General features: G+C 35.6%; 1 protein-coding gene across 1 annotated transcript in view; it reads left to right on the forward strand.

Annotated features, from left to right (window-relative positions):
• The window catches only part of LOC145163726 (uncharacterized), a 95,833-nt gene extending 87,487 nt beyond the window's left edge, over positions 1-8,346 (forward strand). Inside the window, exons 3-6 of the mRNA XM_079082517.1 lie at positions 6,345-6,588; positions 6,643-7,647; positions 7,733-8,205; positions 8,284-8,346. Coding sequence (XP_078938643.1) covers positions 6,345-6,588; positions 6,643-7,647; positions 7,733-8,205; positions 8,284-8,346 — 1,785 coding nt within the window. The remainder of the gene's footprint in view (positions 1-6,344; positions 6,589-6,642; positions 7,648-7,732; positions 8,206-8,283) is intronic.
• The last annotated feature ends 12,897 nt before the right edge of the window (positions 8,347-21,243 follow it).

The raw sequence follows: 21,243 nt of genomic DNA on the forward strand, positions 1-21,243 counted from the left end.
ACAATTTATGTAATTTGTACTGTATTTATGATGAATTGATCGAGACAAATAAGAATATTTATTGTAGCATTTTACAAAATAAAAAATATTATATAATTATGTTGTTTATTAGTTTATATATCTTATCAAATATACCTTAAGGGCACACATAATAAATATTAATCATGAGAAATATTACCATAATTGCATGTGAAATACATTAATTATAAAGAATATTATTCATTGAAAAATGTAAAATGTGTTAATTATGAAGAATATTCTTGATAACTAAAGTATTTCATATTTAATTATGGTAATATTCCTTATAATTAATATTTCTTACACATGTCTTATGGCACATGTTACAAAATCCCATATATTTATACAAAAGTATTTGTTGATGTAAAATAATATTCATTTGCAAAATATAACATTAGGGCCGACCCGGGCGACCGCCCATGGTCCACGTCTCTAAGTGGGCCAAAATTTATGGTCTATATATTGTACACATATAAACAATTATGTACACATTTCTTAGGGGCCCAATTACCAAATTCCCAAATTAGCCCAAACTCAAATTAGCCCAAACTCAAGTTAGCCCAAAAATAAAGAAATTGGTTCAGGGCGGGGTATGGTTTCCCAAACCCACCCCGATATCTTTCGGGTATCTTATCGAGGAGCCCCATCGGGTTTCGGGTTTTCCCGTCGGGTTTTGGGTAACTTATCGGGTTTACAACAATTCATAATGAAATCTTTATTCCGTTTTAGGGTACCCCGATGTCTTATAAAACATACATGTTATAGCCTCCCTTTTAAATTAAAAATATGATGCATCACTTTAATAAAATAAACTGAACGTTATATTAAAAAATTATTTTATTTAAGTTTAGTGTAATATGTCAAACCATAAAAAATGATCATTCATAGCAGAATGCTATATATATATACATATATATATATATATACATATATATATATATATATATATATATATATATATATATATATATATATAATCGGGGCGGGGCGGGTCAGGGGCGAGGATAACCCACTCCCTGCCCTGAACCCGATAAAAAACCCGATAATGACCTGTTACCCGACCCGAAATGATCGGGTTTCGGGTTTCCCCGTTGGGTTCGGGCTTTTTTGTCATACCTAGGTTTGTTCGATGTTCGATGATAGATGAATGCGCATCTAGAATGGTCAAGAACAAATGAAGCTCCAAAGAGGGAATTAAAAAGCCTTGTGAATATAATCGACATCATCGATAATGGTAACTGAATCGTCATATACATCAGGCGGGAAGGGCATCATCGACGTCATGATGTCGCCTTCTCCCCCTGACATAAGAACTTAGAAGTGCATTCAACTATCGCTTCTAGAATTGTTATTCTATCTTGCTTGAATCGTCATTTACTCTTCTCTCTTACACTCACAATTGACTTCTCTATGCTTCCCACTCTAGTTTTTCTCAGACTTTGTGACAACCCGAAAATTTTTATTCTCGTTAAGTCAACATTGATCAAACTTAATCCTTCCATGGTCTTAAATTAGATGGTTTATTGGGTTATAAGTGTTGAAGCCTAGTTAACTAAGAGTATTAAGTTTTGGAAGAGAAAAGATTTAAAGAACCGATAACCTTCACATGGCCGCAAGCTCCTCGCAGCTGTAAACCTCGCAGCCGTGAACACCGAGCCGTAAACCTGCGAGCCGTAAACCACTTCGGACCATGAACCCTCGGTTCACGGCCGTAAACGAGGCTTCAGCCGTGAACTCCTCGGCCGCAATCACTTCTCTATATAGATAGATTTACTTCATTATTTATTCATTTCTCACATCTTCAAGTCAAGAACACTCATTTCTCTCTCAAGTATCATCAAGAACACTTCGATTTCTCTTCATTTTTGTAAGTGATTCTTCCATTGTTTCTTGATATCCTTCTTGATCTAGTAAAACCCTATGATTTCATCCGTGAATTCATCTCTTTTTGGGTTTAGATCTTCAAATCATCAAGAACACCAAGAACACACACTAGTTCTTGGGCCGTAAACACCCTAAAGTCTTCCAAAGTGTGAGTATCTCTTCTATCATCTAGTTATCCATAAGAAACACTTGATTCCTAGCCTTGAAACAAGAAATTAGTGCATAATCCCCAAGAGTTTACGGCCGTAAACTCTCCTTTGGCCGTAAACTCAAGTGTGGCCGTAAACACATCTCATTTGGCCGTAAACTCCCATGCATACAATCACATGTGATTGTAACACTTCATTTCAGGTGTTTCCTAGTCCCTAAGGTTGTTTCCTTGCATGGTAGTTGTTTTAAACACTAATTGCATGCCTATATATGCCATTATATGTCATTTAGGAATTCATTCGTGGAACTTCTCATCCTTATGCGAATCATCAATTGAATCACCCACATAAGGTGAGTTCATACCCCTATAATCAATCTTTTAAATGTTTTTAAATGCTTTTAAGAGGGGTAATACAAGTTGAACACAATAGTATTGTGTTAATATTTTCACTGTGATAACCATCATTTTAAAGGATTTCTTATGCTTTTATAAGTGATCAAATCATTTCAAAAACTCTTTTAAAGTTATGTTACTTTGTTGTTTATAAAACTCTGTTTTTAAAGTACAATCATAACTCAGTAGATAATTGAGTCTTTTCTACAAATCAGGGACAGTACAAAACAGGCATACTAGTAAACTATAATAGGTATAGTTTAGGGGTTCAAAACATACAATAACTAGAACAGAAGGAACATACTATACACTAGAACAGAAGGAACATACTACACTAATACAAGAACACTATAACATTAATGTGAGCCACTGCTTCATGGCATGGCAATATACTGTTGTGTCACGTTTTGTAACCAGAGTCTCCTGGAGGGAGAGCGTGAATTTGTGTATAGATCTATACGGGATTGACCATCCTACACATTGCTGCTAGCTACAGTGGGACCTACAGGTCTACGGGTGACGAATGTCATACCATTTCGACGTCTTTGATCGTCGTGTTTTACTAGTCAATCAAGTACGGTTATAATCTCATCACATTTTAACCTTAATTAACAAACTGGTTTTAAGGTAGTTAGTGCTTCAGTAAATACTTTATACAATATTACTGAATACTTTCATTTTCCCATTACATTCATATAGTGATCTTCTCACATAAAAGGTAATGCAAACTATTTTCTAGAAAAGATAGTCTTAAACTTGGGAAAACTTACATCATTACAAAAGAAAAACAGAACAGTCGAGTCTTAGTACATTCAGTTAGAAGGGGGCCTATAATGCTAACTTTATGATTCCTCGGTAGATACCTCAGGGATATATATTAATCGGGTCCGGCAGACAGTAGGATGTGTGCTTTCTGCTTCATTTCATGTTCCTTGTTTGGTTGTGGGCTTAAAGCAGATTCACCCAGCCTACTATCTATTCGATCTTAGCTATATATATATATTTCATATACACCAACTAATCATAAGGAGTACCAGGTATGGTTCAGGTCATAGTATACAAATTCAATATACCATTTTCTAGTACAAAAACATACTTTTTCAGATAGAACATTTAGTAGGCTAAACTAGAAACTTATCAATAAAAGGGTTTAATCAATTTTATTAAACCAGTATAACTTAAAGGACCTTTAGTGGTTAATTCTTTAATACCTTAGTTTATACATCAGGGTTATATATAATTAATATCAGATAGGTAGTTGGATGTGTGCTTTCCGCCTTACTTCATGTTCCTTGTTTGGTTGTGGGCTTAGAGCAGATTCACACAATTAACTATCCGTTCGATATTAGATTATATATAGCTAAAATAAACTAAGTGATTATAGAAGGAACTATTGTGGTTACCATTTTTACTAAAGGAAATATATGATTTTCTTAAAGAATGTTTTCATCAAATAAAGGAACTATTACAGTTAACTCTGTAAGTACTAAATGAATACGCCAGGGTTATATACAGTGAAGATCTAACAAACAATGGGATGTGTGACTTCCGCCTCATTCCCTGTTCATTGTTTGGTTGTGGGCTTAGGGCAGATTCACACAATCGATTGTCTGTTTACTCTAAATTATATATAACTTGTATCCATTTAGTGCTCATAGAAGGAATTGTAGAGTCATTTTTACTTTCATTCATCATATCAGAAAATATAGGATTTTCTGGAGGAACAGGCAAACCTTTCTAAAAGAACTTACAACTTACTTTACATCACTAAAATACTTATGAACTCACCAGCTTAAATGTTGATCTACTCTTTCAAAATAACTTGTATTCTTAGGAGACTAGTAGACAGGTACGCGCTCTGGGATTCAAAAGATGGAGCATAGTAGCTTCATGTCTTGTTTTGTTATTTACTTGAAGTTGACCTTTTATGAACCACATACTTTGTAAACACTTTAATATTAATGCAATGGTTGTTTGTTACTTTGATTAATATGATGCATGTGTTGTGATACTACATATGACGTCCTCCGCCCCCGAACGTTTCCACCGTTCCGGTTTGGGGGTGTGACAGACTTTACTCCTCACGCTCCTTTCTCTCAAACTTTCTCACAATCCGTCATTCGTCTTCTACCTCTCAATCTCGATTCTTGACCACACCATCTTCTTTTGAATTTATGTTCATTCCAGAATTGTTAGGACTTATCTAGATAACTTTAAGGTATGATTTTTGTTTTTGAAAGCTTATAGATTTGTATATCGTTTTTTTCTTTTAGATTTTTTCTTATCAATCCAAGTTTGTATATCATATTTCTTTTTCTGAAAGATTATAATCTTTGTTTCTGATTTTTGTTTGTACACGAAATCTCTAAAGTTGATTATTACAGGAACAATGAAATGCATTGCCCTAAGTTTCAGATTTTTCACCCATCTAGGTAAAATGTTTTCTGATTTGTTCCAAATATTCTACAATATTATGATGCTTGTTTCTGATTTGTATCTTTCAAAGTTTCAGCTTCAAATATTAGATTTCTGATTTGATAAGATAATATATTAATCAGAATTTTAGGTTATCAGTTTTTTTTTCTTTTACTTTATCTATCATTTTGTATTACTTTTATTATTGATTTTATTTACTAGCTTACTTTAATATTAAGCTTCCACTAAGATAGAAATCGGGTGTACTAATTTCTTGAAATAGTCCATAGTTATGAATAATAACATGGTTGTTAACTCGTGACTCGATGCGTGAGTTGAAAATATAAATTTTTGACTCGTGACTCGGATCGAGACTCGACTCGAAAGATTCATGATATTTACAAGAATTATATATAAATATATAATACATATATAAAACATAATATTCGTTGAATATTAATGAACATCTATTATATTTCGTGGCCTAGAGTGTTGAAAAAAAGTAGAGCAGGGGCTAATATTAACAGGTGGTGAAAGTTGGAGTACAAATTTAGTATAGATGTTGATATATAAAGAAAAATGTATTTAGGGTTATAACATCTTTTCTGCATGTCTTTACTCTTGACGCACTCTCACCTAACTTTTTCTTTCTACAAGTTTATATGTTCATGGGTTCAAATCTGTAGATCTTAAGCTCTACGTTCAAATATGAAGATCTTAAGCTCTACACTATCGTATTTTTTGTTAATTTTTTTTTCTATTAGCAGCTCTAATCCACACTCCTACATTCTTGGTCTTCTCCCCAATGTTGTTAACAGTTCTCAGACTAGTAGTCAAGAAAAAAATCGTTATTAACCGCTAGATAATTTGTTTACCCACCGGATCATGTGATCAGTGGCGAGTTTATATGTATTGAGGGTGGGTCATTTGACCCACCTTTTTTTATATATATAACAAGTTGTATATAATTTTTTAATGTGACCCACCTCAAAAAAAATGAGTGAACTATCTTAATATTTTTAGCCAAACAATATATATATATATATATATATATATATATATATATATATATATATATATATATATCAAATTTTTTGAGCCCTTGTTTTATGTTTAAATAGCCCAATATTTTTAGGGTATAATCCAATATACATATATAGCCCAATAGATTTTAAATTAAAAAAAAAATTAATGTGAATCAAGAATACCAATTGCCCAATTGCCAACTTGCCCACTCCAGGTGTCTTAATTAGTAATTTTTGTTAATTTTATTAACCTTAAGTATTTGATTGTTAATTGTTGGCAAATGGCAACTATTTTATTAATATCGAATCTGTGATTTTTTTCTATTGTTTTGATTGATTTATTCATGATTTTAAATAGCTTTTTTTATTGTTTTTAATTTCAATGTGAATTGATTATTTGATTGTTGTTCATTTGTTTGAGTATTTGATTGTTGTTTATGAATTGTTGTTTGTTTTAGAAATTAAAATCAAGAATGTCTTTATTCAAGTTTTTTGGAAAGAGTGATAAAAAAGCAATAAAAGAAGATAATGAGCAACATAAGCATATGAGAGTTGATTTAAGTTCACTACCCGTTGACTCGGCAGAACGTCCGGCTATGGAATATTATCATGTGAATCAAAGAGATGAAATTAGAAGAGCATACTTGCAAAAAGGACCTTTCCAACCTCAAAACTATAAGTTTCAACAACGTGCTTTTGGAGGTAAACAACGAAGATTTAATATATCTTGGTTTGATGACAATAAATATTAGTTAGAATATAATATAAAAGAGAATGTTGCATTTTGTTTATGTTGTTGTCTATTTAAATCCGACATACCAAACCAAGGTAGATCGGATCACTTTGTGAAATCTGGTTTCAAAGCTTGGAATAGGAAATCAGGACTAGATGATCATAAAGCTGGAACTCCACACAATATTGTTGTCCAAAAGTGTCAAAATTTGATGAACCAAAGGCAATCCATAACTACTGCTTTTGAGAAACAAACCACTTTGCAAGAAAAAGAATATCCTATTCGTTTGAATGCTTCAATTGATTGTGTTAGATTCTTATTGCGTCAAGGATTGGCATTTCGTGGTCATGACGAGACTGATGATTCAGATAATAAAGGTAACTTTCTTGAACTTTTACAATGGTTAGATGATCGATGTGATGTGGTAGATCGTGTTCTGTTAAAGAATGCTCCAAAAAATACACAATTGAAATGCAGTGATATACAGAAAGATATCGTGCAGGCATGTTCAGATGCAGTTATAAATTTTATTATGGAAGATCTTGGAAAAGATTTTTTTGCAATTTTAGTAGACGAGTCACGTGATGTTTCTTGTAAAGAACAATTGGCATTAGTATTGAGGTTTGTAAATAAAAAGGGAGAATTTGTAGAAAGGTTTGTTGGCCTTAGACATGTCAGTGACACTTCAGCTTTGACAATAAAGGAAACCATTTATGATATGCTCTCAAAGTGGAATTTGAGTAATGCTAGCATTAGAGGGCAAGGCTATGATGGTGCTAGTAACATGAGTGGTGCATTTAATGGATTGAAGACTTTGATTATGAATGAAACAAAATCTGCATACTTTATTCATTGTTTTGCTCACCAATTACAGTTAGCCCTAGTGTTTGTTGCAAAAAATCACACGAAGGTTAATGATTTCTTTGATGTGGTTTCTCGGCTATTAAACATTATTGGATCTTCCTACAAGCGACGAGATAATTTAAGAATAAAACAAGAAAATAAAGTTATGGAAGCCTTGGTTGAAGGTTTGCTTTATAATTATACTAGATTTATTATTAAAATATTTTGTAGTTATGTTATGCTAATTAAACTTTATATGTTAAATTTTAGGTGAGCTTGAGAGTGGTACCGGTTTGAACCAAGAAGTGGGTATCAAACGACCATCTGATACTCGATGGGGTTCTCATTTTTCATCTCTATTGAATATCAAGAACATATATTCTTCCATTTGTGAAGTACTTGAAGACCTTGGTAAAGATAATAGTGATCGTGATCGTAAAGCTGAAGCAATTCGCATCTTAAGGTTATTAAAGTCCTTTGATTTTGTGTTTTGTCTACACTTGATGGTTGATATCTTGGGAGTCACAAATCATTTGAATACAACATTACAAAGAAAAGACCAAGATATCGTAAATGCCATGAATCAAGTAAGCAGCTCTAAAAAAGCGATTCAAGAAATTAGAGATGTAGGATGGGAACCACTTTTAGGGAATGTTACTTTGTTTTGCAATAAACATGATGTTAGAATCGTGGATATGGAAGATGAATATTATGATGGATTCAGTCGTCGAATAGGTTCACAGGTAGGTAACGTTTGATATTACCAACTTCATTTATTTATTGTGTTTCGTAATTAGCTTATTAAAGATTCATTTTTTTAGGTTAACAACTTGCACCATTATCATATTGGTGTATTTAAGGCGGTGATTGATATGCAACTTTAAGAGCTTAACCATCGCTATAATGAAGCCAATACGAAATTACTTCTTTGCATAGCTTGTTTGTGCCTGCGTGAGTCTTTTAAAGCCTTTGATTTGGATAAACTAATGGAAATGGCTACACTTTATAAGGAAGAATTTCGAACAAAATATGATCTTCAAGTTCTTGAAGTTGAACTTAAAAATTACATTAAGGATGTGTGAGAAGATGAACGATTTAATCAATTGAAGAGCATTGGAGAACTTGCCAAAAAGATGGTTGAAGAAAAAAAAGCATATAATATATCCTAAGGTTTACTTCTCTTGAAACTTGCATTGATCTTACCCGTTACAACAGCGAGTGTGGAACGTGCATTTTCAGCAATGAAGTTGTTAAAGACTGATGTACGCAACAAAATGGGTGATCAATTTTTAAGTGATAGTTTGGTGTCATATATTGAAAAAAATGTTGTAGATAGTATTAGTAATGATACAACTGTGAAATTATATCAAGCTATAAGACCTCGTTGGGTACAATTGTAAGAACTTAATTTTTCTTTATTTGCTTTTACGACTCGATCCGATTTGAACCCGCAATAATATATTATTTTAGTATTTTTATTTTTTTATTGGATTCTTTAAAAAGTGAACCATGTGGTTTTACGTTCTAGATTCTCCACTGCATGTGATTATCTACGAGACGCAATACTCGTCTGAGTCACGAGTTGAATCGACTCGGTACGAATTAGGCAAGGACTTGTAAATTTTGACCGAGTCATACCTAAAACTGAGTCATACACCGAGTCACCTCGTTTTGGGTATAAAATGAGTCGACTCGTGACTCGTACGAGTTTGACAACTATGGATAATAATAAAATGTTTCATAAAGTTTGTTGCTACTTTTTGTAATGACAATGTATGCGATGTGGTATGAAATTATATTTTTTTTTCTGAATCAAAGTGATTGTTATCCAAATGTTTTTATAGCATATAACATCTTATTAACCATGCATGTTACTGTTGCATTTGAATAGAGAATTTTTTTCAAAACTGAAGTTATTAAAGAAAATTGCATAAGAAATATTGAATGGTTTGACAATATTATGTATAAAGAAAGATATGTTAGATAAATTGATAGTATTATCAATGATTTTGCATATAAAAAAGTTAGAAAATTATTATCCTTTAAATTTGTTATTTTTTTATAAGTATTATGGTTATATTTGTGTTATTGATGATATTATTAGTTTTTTTTATTGATGTCTTTTTTCAAATCTTTATTATATTTGACGTTGAGGGCCCTTCTTTTCTTCTCGCCCCGGGTCCAATATATGTTTGGACTGGCCGTGTATAACATACATTAAAGGGAAAATTTCCTATATATCCTTGCAAACTCAAAATATTACTTCAGTATCCTTGCAAACTTTGAAATTACACCTATATCCATCCAAAACTATAAAAATTACATACATATCCAATATCATATTTTTATTAGAATTATATCAATTTTTATTAACTTTTTTTTATCTAATATTCAAAATTATATATTAGTTTACCAAAATACCGTTTTCTAATTAAATTCCAAATTAAATCACAAACCGTCAATAGTGGTATATCGTCTTCTTAGTTCATCTCAATCCAAAGTGAAATGGGACCATAGTTTGAAATGGGGTTATGGATTGGGATTTTATGAGTACTACACTCTGCATCCCTTTATAAAACCCAACATAGCAACCTTTCCTAAAAAACACTCATATATGCATTACTTCTATCAAACAACAATATTATATTAAGAATCCATACCAAATTGGAAGAAGCCATGCCAACGTCCTCAAAAGATGAAGAATTAAGAATCTAATTCTATTAGGAAGAGAATTAAGACCCTTACCTTGGTCTGCTTCATAAAAAAATGCACATAGAAACAAAATACTTAAACATATTTAGATAATAGCTCTTCGGCATATTTTCAATCTCACCACCAACCATCTCCATTGAGAACTAATTGTGGGAACGAAACATATAAAAGATTAGGCCATAAGTTTTCGATAAACCACAAAGGTCAAAGAATTGCTCATAAAAATAGATTAAGCCTTGTCCACTCCTAATAAACTTCCTACAAGTAATAAAGATTTTGTTTGGGGCTGGAAATTAACAGACACAAAAGGATCCAATGGGAATATCAATTTGGTCAATTCGATTCTTGAGGCCAAATGTACCAAACTCTCAAAGTACAGTTACCAGAAACGAAGGCAATACACAAAAGCTATATCAACGGAAAAATCCAATCGTAAATTATACACATATCAGTACAATGCAACACAAATTAAACCATCCAAAATCAATTACTTCACTAATTAAGCATCTAATTCTGAATAGATAACAAAGCATAAACCGAGAAAAAAATATTCAGCCATTGACGACCGATCATAATTATGAGGAGTAGTCGCCCCACTGGTTATTCGAAGTAGCATGACAGGAACGGAGGCACGAAGGTTTACCGGTGGTGGTAGTTGGTAGAGTGTAACGCCCGTGTTTCTAGGCTAGGCATTAATATTGACATAATGGTCTAGGTTAACCTTTGAAACTCATTTAGAAGAAATGAAAAGGAATTATGTGAATTTTATGTGAATTATGTGTTTTATGCTTAATTATTAGGGTTTAATTAATTAAAAATAAAAATGAGCGTCAAAAATTAAATTTTAGATAAAGCCGATATCTATTAAGAAACTTGTAGTGGGCGTGACAAGGATTACGGATATATAAAGAATACCGAAATCCGAGTTATAACGAAGAAGTTATGACCTGTCGAAGTTTCACGATAAACCGGCACGGTGCCGAATATCGTAAAAAGTGAGTTTTTGATAAACTACTTTTTAGCCTTAGTGATCTAAACGAAACTCGTAGTGTTCGTTAAACCGAGAGTAGGTATAAAAAGAACGCCCAAATCTGACTTCGTATGAGGAAGTTATGATTTTTCGAAGTTTCAGCTTAGTAGTAGACAGCTAAAAACTCGAATTTTAGATCGAGCGATTTTTAGCCGACACGACCTAAACGAGAATCGAAGGTCTCGTCATTTATAGCACAAGGGTAAAAAGTCTGACGAAAACGGACGTCGGATGAAGAAGTTATGAATTTTTAACGGATTTCCTGTCCCGGTCTGTTAAAAATAATAATTTAAAAATTAAAGTCAAAATTAGCCGACGAAGTCTAAACGAAAGTTGTAGAGCGTAATTTTACCTACGCGTGCATATAAAGAACGTCAAAAACGGAGCCCGTATGAGAAAGTTATGGATTTTACAAGAATGGGCACAATTTTCGAGAAAATCCGCAAGGAATGGTGCTGGCCACGTGATCCTCGCATGCATAGCCCGTGCGCAACACGCGTGTCGCTTGCTGATTTGACCGAGGGTGTGGTCCAATGATCTTCCGACGCGCCTCGCTTTTGACTCATCATCCGAGCTTCGCTGGCCAATCCGAAGGCGCCGCGTGCCCTTCGCGTGTCCGAAGCTCGCACCCGCCACCTCGCCTCGCTCGGCGGATACCACCTGCCTTCGTTGACTCCTCCTTCTCGGCCGAATCCTCGCAAGCTCACCCCTATAAATAGAAGTCATACGAGATCTTCCAGGGGAAATTCCAAATTTGTCATTTTTCACCCATTTTTCAATATTTTAGCTATTTTGACTTCCCCCGATGCCCCGAGATCATTTCCAACGCCCGGAACACATCCCGGAGTGCCCGAAGGCCCGGAAAATTTATCTTTTCGGTTTCGAAGCCCGACCCTCGCAGAGCCCGGTTTCTCAATAAAACTCTCGGTTTTATTAGAAATATCGTTTTAGGAAACGAATTGCTGCCCGATTTTCATTAAATCAGGTGAGTGTGTAGTTACTTTCACCTTACACATATATATATGAAGTATTTTCTTTAAAATACGTGTTATGTGTAATTATATTGATTATTTAATTAAGGTGACTGTTGAATAGATGTTTTATACAAGTTTTAAATTGTATATATATTTTTATCTACAAATATGTTGGGTAAAACATGGGTAGATGAATTAGATGATGTGTGATGAAATAAAAGTGATGAGAGGTATCGATGTTTAAGATGATCTAGTCATCTAGCAGAGTATAGACAACGGCCACAGACTATTTTAGATAGTCCAGTGGAACGTTAGTAGACTTGTAATCAGTACGTATGTTTGAACTTTATGTTCATAAAGTGTTCTTGAACTATATGTTCATTAGGTGTTTTTGAACTATGTGTTCATCCATTAGTTCTTCCTTTTGACACTATTACGTGTCGGAGTACGGGAGCGTACGGGAGTACTTTATAAGTATTTTCCCTATACTTTTATTTGGAAGAGCTTTGGAGTCTTTGTTCTTTTATGAAGTGATCAGACTAGCTTCATGAGTTAGTGATATAGATCATGAGTTAAATAGTGGGTGTGTGATGAAAGGTGAGTTAGATAGATGAGATGATCAGTGATATAGATCATGAGTTGAGAGTGAGTGGTGAAATATGGGAAAAGCTTTTACCCAAACGTTGGCGTGAGTGGTGCAATATGAGAAAAGCCCTTACCCAAATGTTGACCCCCGTCATTCAGCAGAGTAGGGAGGACAACCATGGACTTTTCTAGACAGTCCAGTGGGAAACATTAGTAGGCCCGCAACCTGTAGGTGTTAATGAACTTGAGTGTTCATTCGCTGTACTCTATTCCCCTCATGATTGCCTTTAGTGCATGTGTGGCTGGGGAAACCCCTTAGTATGTTCATCAGCTGTATGGAAAACCCATTGACATGTATTGCGGGGGGGAACACCCGTGGGAAATGCCGTCGATGAATAAGAGCTATGGACTTAGCATATGGAAAACCCACTAACATGTATTGCGGGGGGGGGGGGGGGGGGGGGAGGGGGGACTCCCGTGGGAAATACTGTCGATAAATAAGAGCTATGGGCTTAGCACATGATAAAGATGTGACTTCATGTCTTATTTGACATAAATTGCAGAGGGAAGCAATGTTGTCACTTTATAGGTTGTTTTATGTTAGGATGTCTTGTTTGATATAACTTGCTGAGGGAAAGCAATGTTGTCACCCCCGATGTTTGTTTTATTTGACATAACTTGCTGAGGAACCCCCAAAGCAATGTTGTCACCCCTAGTGATAATCCTTAGGCTAGGTCCCTTGTGATAGTTGTTTTAGGGACGTAAAGTGAGGATAATGGGAATGGGTAATTAGGGTTATTTTTGGTTGATGAAATTAATAAATTTATTATTGACTGAAAACTTAATAAGTTTATTATTTATTGTGGGTTGAAAACCCTATATGCTCACCAGGCTCCCAAGCCTGACCCACTCAGTTTATTTGTATCACAGGTATCGATACGAAGTTGCTTTACACCGAGAGATTAAAAGAGAAGTAGATCACTAGTGTAAATGAATGTAAGTTTTGTTTATGCTTATGTTTTTGTATTGACAATGACATCCCAATGGTTTAAGTGAATAAAATACATTTCTTCGGAAATGATTTAATAACATAGTTATCATGTTTATCTGGGAACAAATTCCGCAACACTTTTAATCAAATGATTACTCTGAAATTATTTTAAAAGCATAAATTAAATCGGTCTTTTCTGGCCGTGAAATTGGGGATGTCACAGTTGGTATCAGAGCATTAGTTTAAGCGAACTAAGAAATTGTAGGATTTCTAGACTTAAACTTAGAATGCTAAGCGATGATTGTGAGTTGAGTGTGTCTATTATATTTTAGGTAGTACACCTAAATTGACACGAGCACTAGTTTATTTTAGGAAGGATGCCTAAAATGCTTTTATGTGCTAAATGTTTTGTGTTATAGCTATAATGATGCTATTATTTGTTCGGATCTATGGTCTGTTGCCGACCGGATCTGGAAACCTTATGTTTGTATGATTCTAAGCGTATGATTACGAGATTAGAACTAACATGTAAACGTTTCGAAGTGATAAGGAGATTTATACGTTTATCGTAAATAAAAGCTTTCATATCTTAAATTCTCGCCTGGTACACCGAACGTCTACTTGGGTGTACAAAACGTTATGGTAAAGACTCGTAGAGAATTGAATAGATGGAGGAAATGAAAAGCTTATGATAGTGAATGATACATATCAGAAGATATCGTAAGAGTGGTATCTTGTCTTAGAATATGTTTGATAAAATAATGAAACGTTTAGAGGATTATGGTACGTCTGAAGTACACCTTCGATTGGCAGGATGATGGAACGATTGGTGTAATTCTTGAAGTTGTCCCATCATTTGGAATTTCCATCACCAACCAAGTTGAAGTAGAATTGATGATTGAAGATACGCATGGAATAAGTCCTAGTAGAGTCTAGGAAAATTTTATGATTAATTGGACACATTCGTATGTGTTAAATTGTTTTGTGATTTTAGGATTTGGGGACTGCGAGACAGTACTTGGGACGAGTATGAGTAGGTGTGAATAGTAGTAGAGATCTATACTACTGGAAGCACATGACTCACACTTGGATCAGGGAAAGTCACAAGGTTACCAAGGAACTCGTAATTGATTCCGTCTTATTCTAGTCTGTCGTTACCATCGTTTCGGTAATGACTAAGAAGATGATTGTTATTCCGACCCTAGTGGTCATATCGAATTGAGTCCGACTACGATGAGTTTGTTATGTGGTTCGGAGAACCAAGTTCGATGTAGCAGTTGATTTAAGCCGAATTGAAGTAAAGGCTGATCAAAGCGATCAATAGAAGTATCGCGTTCGTTGTTAAAGAAGTTGGGTTAGGTTGTGTTCTGACCCAAAGGGATAACGTGATAGCGTATGCATTGAGGCAATTGAAGGAGCATGAAAAGAACTACCCCACTCATGATCTGGAGTTGGCAGTGGTAGTATTCACCTTAAAGATAGGGAGGCACTATCTTTATGGTACTAAATGCAAACTTTTCGTTGATTATAAGAGTCTTCAATATCTCTTTAATCAGAAGAAATTGAACATGAGGCAACGGCGCAGGCTAGAGTTACTCAAGGACTACGACTGTGAGATACTTTACCACCCTGGTAAAGCAAATATTGTTGCTAATGCTCTCAGTCGGAAGGTGAATCTTGAAAGGAAGAGGCCAAGAGCGTTGAGAATTGAAGTTGTCTCTATAATTGTGGAAAGTATAAAGAAAGCTCAAGAGGAAGCTTTAGAGAAAAAAAATGACCGAAAGGAGGAACGTTTGGGAAAAACGTTGGTGTTTGATACAAAAGGTCAAGGACTAAAGGTATTCAAAGGTAGGATTTGGATACCTAGGATGGGAGGAGTAAGAGGTCTTGTGATGGAAGAAGCTCACAAGACCCTGTACTCGATTCATCCCGACAGTACGAAAATGTATAGGGATCTAAAACCTTATTACTGGTAGCCGACGATGAAGCTCGATGTTGCTAAAGTATGTGGCCAAGTGTGTAACATGTGCTAGGGTTAAGGCACAACATCAGAAACCGTATGGGAGTTTAGAACCTTTGCCTGTACCCATGGGTAAATGGGAAGATATCACATGGATTTTGTGACTAAACTGCCCAGAATAAGGAACGGTCACGACATGATTTGGGTGGTCGTTGATCGCTTCACTAAGAGTCCGCATTTCATAGCAGCCAACGAGAAATGGTCTATGGATAAACTTGTGAATTCTTACGTGAAGGAAATTGTAAGGCTTCACGGTGTTTCGTTAACGATTGTATCCGATCGTGACAGCCGTTTTACCTCAAGGTTTTGGAGGAGTCTATAAGCGGAATTGGGTACCAAGTTGTGTTTGAATACAGCTTACCATCCACAAACCGATGGTAAGAGCGAACGAACAATTCAAACATTGGAGGATATGCTGAGAGCATGTACCCTGGAATTCCAAGGTAAATGGGGTAAACACTTACCTCTAGTAGAATTTTCCTATAGTAATAGTTTCCACTCAAGCATCAAGATGGCACCTTATCACGCTTTGTATGGGGAAAAGTGTCGAATGCTGTCATGTTGGCTGGAAGCTGGGGAAAAGCGGTTTATGGGACTTGAAATAGTCCATCAGACTACTAAAAAGTTGAAAGTGAATAGGGAAAGGATGTTAGCTGCTCAAGAGAGCTATGCTGACAAGAAAAGATAACCGATATCATTCAAAGTTGGAGATTCGGTTTTACTTAAAGTCTCGCCGTGGAAGGGACTTATAGGATTTGGTAGAAGGGGAAAGTTGAGTCCAAGGTTTATTGGACCATTTAAAGTTCTTCAGAGGATCGGGAATCAAGCTTACGAGCTAGAATTACCGGAAAACTTGGAGAGTATTCATAATACCTTTTATGTGTGTTATTTGAGAAAATTTACGGGAGATGTGCCCGACATAATTCCCATTTCTAAATTAAGGTTGGATGAAAACAAGAGGTTTATTAAAGAACCTAAGGCAATCGTTGACCGTAAGACTAGGAAGTTGTGACGTAAAATGGTCGAATTAGTGCTTATGTGTTAGAAACATACGAATGGGCCAAATCTCACCTGGGAAAACGGAGAGTGACATGATGAGTCGCTACCCGTATTTGTTTGCTGATGTGTGATTCCGGGGACGGAATCATTCTAAGAGGGAGAGAGTTGTAACGCCCGTGTTTCTAGGCTAGGCATTAATATTGACATAATGGTCTAGGTTAACCTTTGAAACTCATTTAGAAGAAATGAAAAGGAATTATGTGAATTTTATGTGAATTATGTGTTTTATGCTTAATTATTAGGGTTTAATTAATTAAGAATAAAAATGAGTGTCAAAAATTAAATTTTAGATAAAGCCGATATCTATTAAGAAACTTGTAGTGGGCGTGACAAGGATTACGGATATATAAAGAATACCGAAATCTGAGTTATAACGAAGAAGTTATGACCTGTCGAAGTTTCACGATAAACCGGCACGGTGCCGAATGTCGTAAAAAGTGAGTTTTTGATAAACTACTTTTTAGCCTTAGTGATCTAAACGAAACTCGTAGTGTTCATTAAACCGAGAGTAGGTATAAAAAGAACGCCCAAATCTGACTTTGTATGAGGAAGTTATGATTTTTCGAAGTTTCAGCTTAGTAGTAGACAGCTAAAAACTCGAATTTTAGATCGAGCGATTTTTAGACGACACGACCTAAACGAGAATCGAAGGTCTCGTTATTTATAGCACAACGGTAAAAAGTCTGACGAAAACGGACGTCGGATGAAAAAGTTATGAATTTGTAGAGCGTAATTTTACCTACGCGTGCATATAAAGAACGTAAAAAACGGAGCCTGTATGAGAAAGTTATGGATTTTACAAGAATGGGCACAATTTTCGAGAAAATCCGCAAGGAATGGTGCTGGCCACGTGATCCTCGCATGCATAGCCCATGCGCAACACGCGTGTCGCTTGCTGATTTGACCGAGGGTGCGATCCAATGATCTTCCGACGCACCTCGCTTCTGACTCATCATCCAAGCTTCGCTGGCCCAATCCGAAGGCGCCGCGTGCCCTTCGCGTGTCCGAAGCTCGCACCCGCCACCTCGCCTCGCTCCGCGGATGCCACCTGCCTTCGCTGACTCCTCCTTCTCGGTCGAACCCTCGCAAGCTCACCCCTATAAATAGAGGCCATGCGAGATCTTCCGGGGGAAATTCCAAATTTGTCATTTGTCACCCATTGTTCAATATTTTAGCTATTTTGACTTCCCCCGATGCCCCGAGATCATTTCCAACGCCCGGAACACGTCCCGGAGTGCCCGAAGGCCCGGAAAATTTATCTTTTCGGTTTCGAAGCCCGACCCTCGCAGAGCCCAATTTCTCAATAAAACTCTCGGTTTTATTAGAAACAATCGTTTTAGGAAACGAATTACTGCCCGATTTTCATTAAATCAGGTGAGTGTGTAGTTACTTTCACCTTACACATATATATGAAGTATTTTCTTTAAAATACGTGCTATGTGTAATTATATTGATTATTTAATTAAGGTGACTGTTGAATAGATGTTTTATACAAGTTTTAAATTGTATATATATTTTTATCTACAAATATGTTGGGTAAAACATGGGTAGATGAATTAGATGATGTGTGATGAAATAAAAGTGATGAGAGGTATCGATGTTTAAGATGATCTAGTCATCTAGCAGAGTATAGACAACGGCCACAAACTATTTTAGAAAGTCCAGTGGAATGTTAGTAGACTTGTAATCGGTACGTATGTTTGAACTATATGTTCATAAAGTGTTCTTGAACTATATGTTCATTAGGTGTTTTTGAACTATGTGTTCATCCATTAGTTCTTCCTTTTGACACTATTACGTGTCGGGGTACGGGAGCATACGAGAGTACTTTATCAGTATTTTCCCTATACTTTTATTTGGAAGAGCTTTGGAGTCTTTGTTCTTTTATGAAGGGATCAGACTAGCTTCATGAGTTAGTGATATAGATCATGAGTTAAATAGTGGGTGTGTGATGAAAGGTGAGTTGGATAGATGAGATGATCAGTGATATAGATCATCAGTTGAGAGTGAGTGGTGAAATATGGGAAAAGCTTTTACCCAAACGTTGGCGTGAGTGGTGCAATATGAGAAAAGCCCTTACCCAAACGTTGACCCCTGTCATTCAGCAGAGTAGGGATGACAACCATGGACTGTTCTAGACAGTCCAGTGGGAAACATTAGCAGGCCCGCAACCTGTAGGTGTTAATGAACTTGAGTGTTCATTCGCTGTACTCTATTCCCCTCATGATTGCCTTTAGTGCATGTGTGGCTGGGGAAACCCCTTAGTATGTTCATCAGCTGTATGGAAAACCCATTGACATGTATTGCGGGGGGGAACACCCGTGGGAAATACCGTCGATGAATAAGAGTTATGGACTTAGCATATGGAAAACCCACTGACATGTATTGCGGGGGGGGGGGGGGGGGGACTCCCGTGGGAAATACTGTCGATAAATAAGAGCTATGGGCTTACCACATGGTAACGATGTGACTTCATGTCTTATTTGACATAAATTGCAGAGGGAAGCAATGTTGTCACTTTATAGGTTGTTTTATGTTAGGATGTCTTGTTTGACATACCTTGCTGAGGGAAAGCAATGTTGTCACCCTGATGTTTGTTTTATTTGACATAACTGTTGGATATAGTGTCTAAGTCCATAACTATATTTGGTATGTACTTGACCCGACCCGGCATGGTCCATTTGGGTTGCACTTCACCCGAACAATTTACGGATAATCTTTTGAGAATAGTATAAGTTATGATTTATTAATATATTATAAGTTCTAATATATTAATATAAAATCATATTATTTAATTAGTGTTGATCTATAATTAATTTATAATTAATTTAGAGATCAAAAGTATGACTAATTAAATATGGGCTCTTGTATTTATATAGTGTGGGCTAATGCTTATTTGGAATGGGCTAGGCTTGCATGGAAAGTCCATGGATACTCCATGGAGCTTTAACCCATGGATCTCATGGAAATGAAAAGACATGGGTATTAGGGTTTACATGGATGTAACCCTAATCCACCACACTATATAAAGGAGGCTGTGGTCCTTGAAATTGCACTAGTTAGTGTGTGTAAACTAAGAGGGCCGATTTCAAGAAGTTTGTGACTATTCTCTCAAGTTTCCAAGTTTGTGGTGATTTGTGACTTCCATTTGAGGCATCCACATTATTGGTGCTAGGCTCTCAAACTCCAAGCAATCAACTACTACTACAAGGTAAGTAATTCTACTAGTTTTATTTGATTCAAGTACCCCATGCCATGCTAGTTAGGATAAGAACCTTGGAAAAATAATTATTTGCATGTATCTTAGTCAAACTTAGATCCAAGGTTTCTAGGGTTGCATGTACACCATAGGAGTGTTAGAATGCTGAAATCCCATCAGTGGTATCAGAGCCTGGTTTGTTTATTTGATACTTGAAATTTTTGATATGAACATTCATAAACATATGAGTTTAGAAGATCATAGAAATTATGTGCTAACAATTGATTAGATTAATTCTTGATCTTTATGTGTTTTAATGGAGTCCATAACTAGTTCTTAAGTTATGGATAACCAAAAGTCACATTTATAAATAACCATTAAAAGAACACATAGGTTACAAAAAATGAAGAGTCTTCATTTTTAATAACCATTAACTCATAAGTTATGAGAAATGAAAAGTTTGAAAGTTTACAAAACTTGCCCTCAAGTTTTGGAACATGTAAAGTCATATTAAAAACTTTAGTTCCAACCCCTAAATTTTAAAAGTTAAAATTCAACCCTTATACTTTATAATATTATAAGTTTAATAATATTGATATATGTATAAGATCAAGTCGTCTTACCGCTAGTACGCCTCATTCACGAAGCCAGTCTATAAGGGGGGTATAAGGTCGTTGCCTATAAAATGGCAACTTAATGGGTGTCCACTCTCACCCACCGCTTCCTTGATCGGTGGAGGGTCGTTAGCCGAACGGGTAGGACAAGGACTTATAAATTCTCATTAAAAGTATAATGATAATACTAAAGTAACTAAACTTTATTGAATTCCCAATCTTAGTTATTTTAGGAAAATGTGAATAAGGTGGTAATCCATGAAATTACACTTTACACTTTGTTTAAGTCGTTAGTGGAGCGTGTGTGGTTAACTGGCACACTAACTTGAACTTAACAAGGTAGGTAAAGGGTGACTTAATGTTTATCATAGTATCGATGGAGCGTGTGTGGTTAACCGGCACATCGATTGAGGGGTAATACATTAAGGGTACCAAGTAATTTGCATGGTTACTTCACACCTTGTTTTGTGATCCTCGGCATCCCAGTCACAAAACTTGAAGGGCACACTCGAGATTGAAACATGCCCTTGAAGAAAGTTCAATGAATCTCAAAGAATCTAGGAGTTTCAAAACCAATTAAAACCTAATTAAATATTT

Source organism: Lactuca virosa, chromosome 3 (genome assembly GCF_052849685.1).
Source record: "Lactuca virosa cultivar CGN04683 chromosome 3, Lactuca_virosa_CGN04683_v6, whole genome shotgun sequence".
NCBI classification, from domain to species: Eukaryota; Viridiplantae; Streptophyta; class Magnoliopsida; order Asterales; family Asteraceae; genus Lactuca; species Lactuca virosa.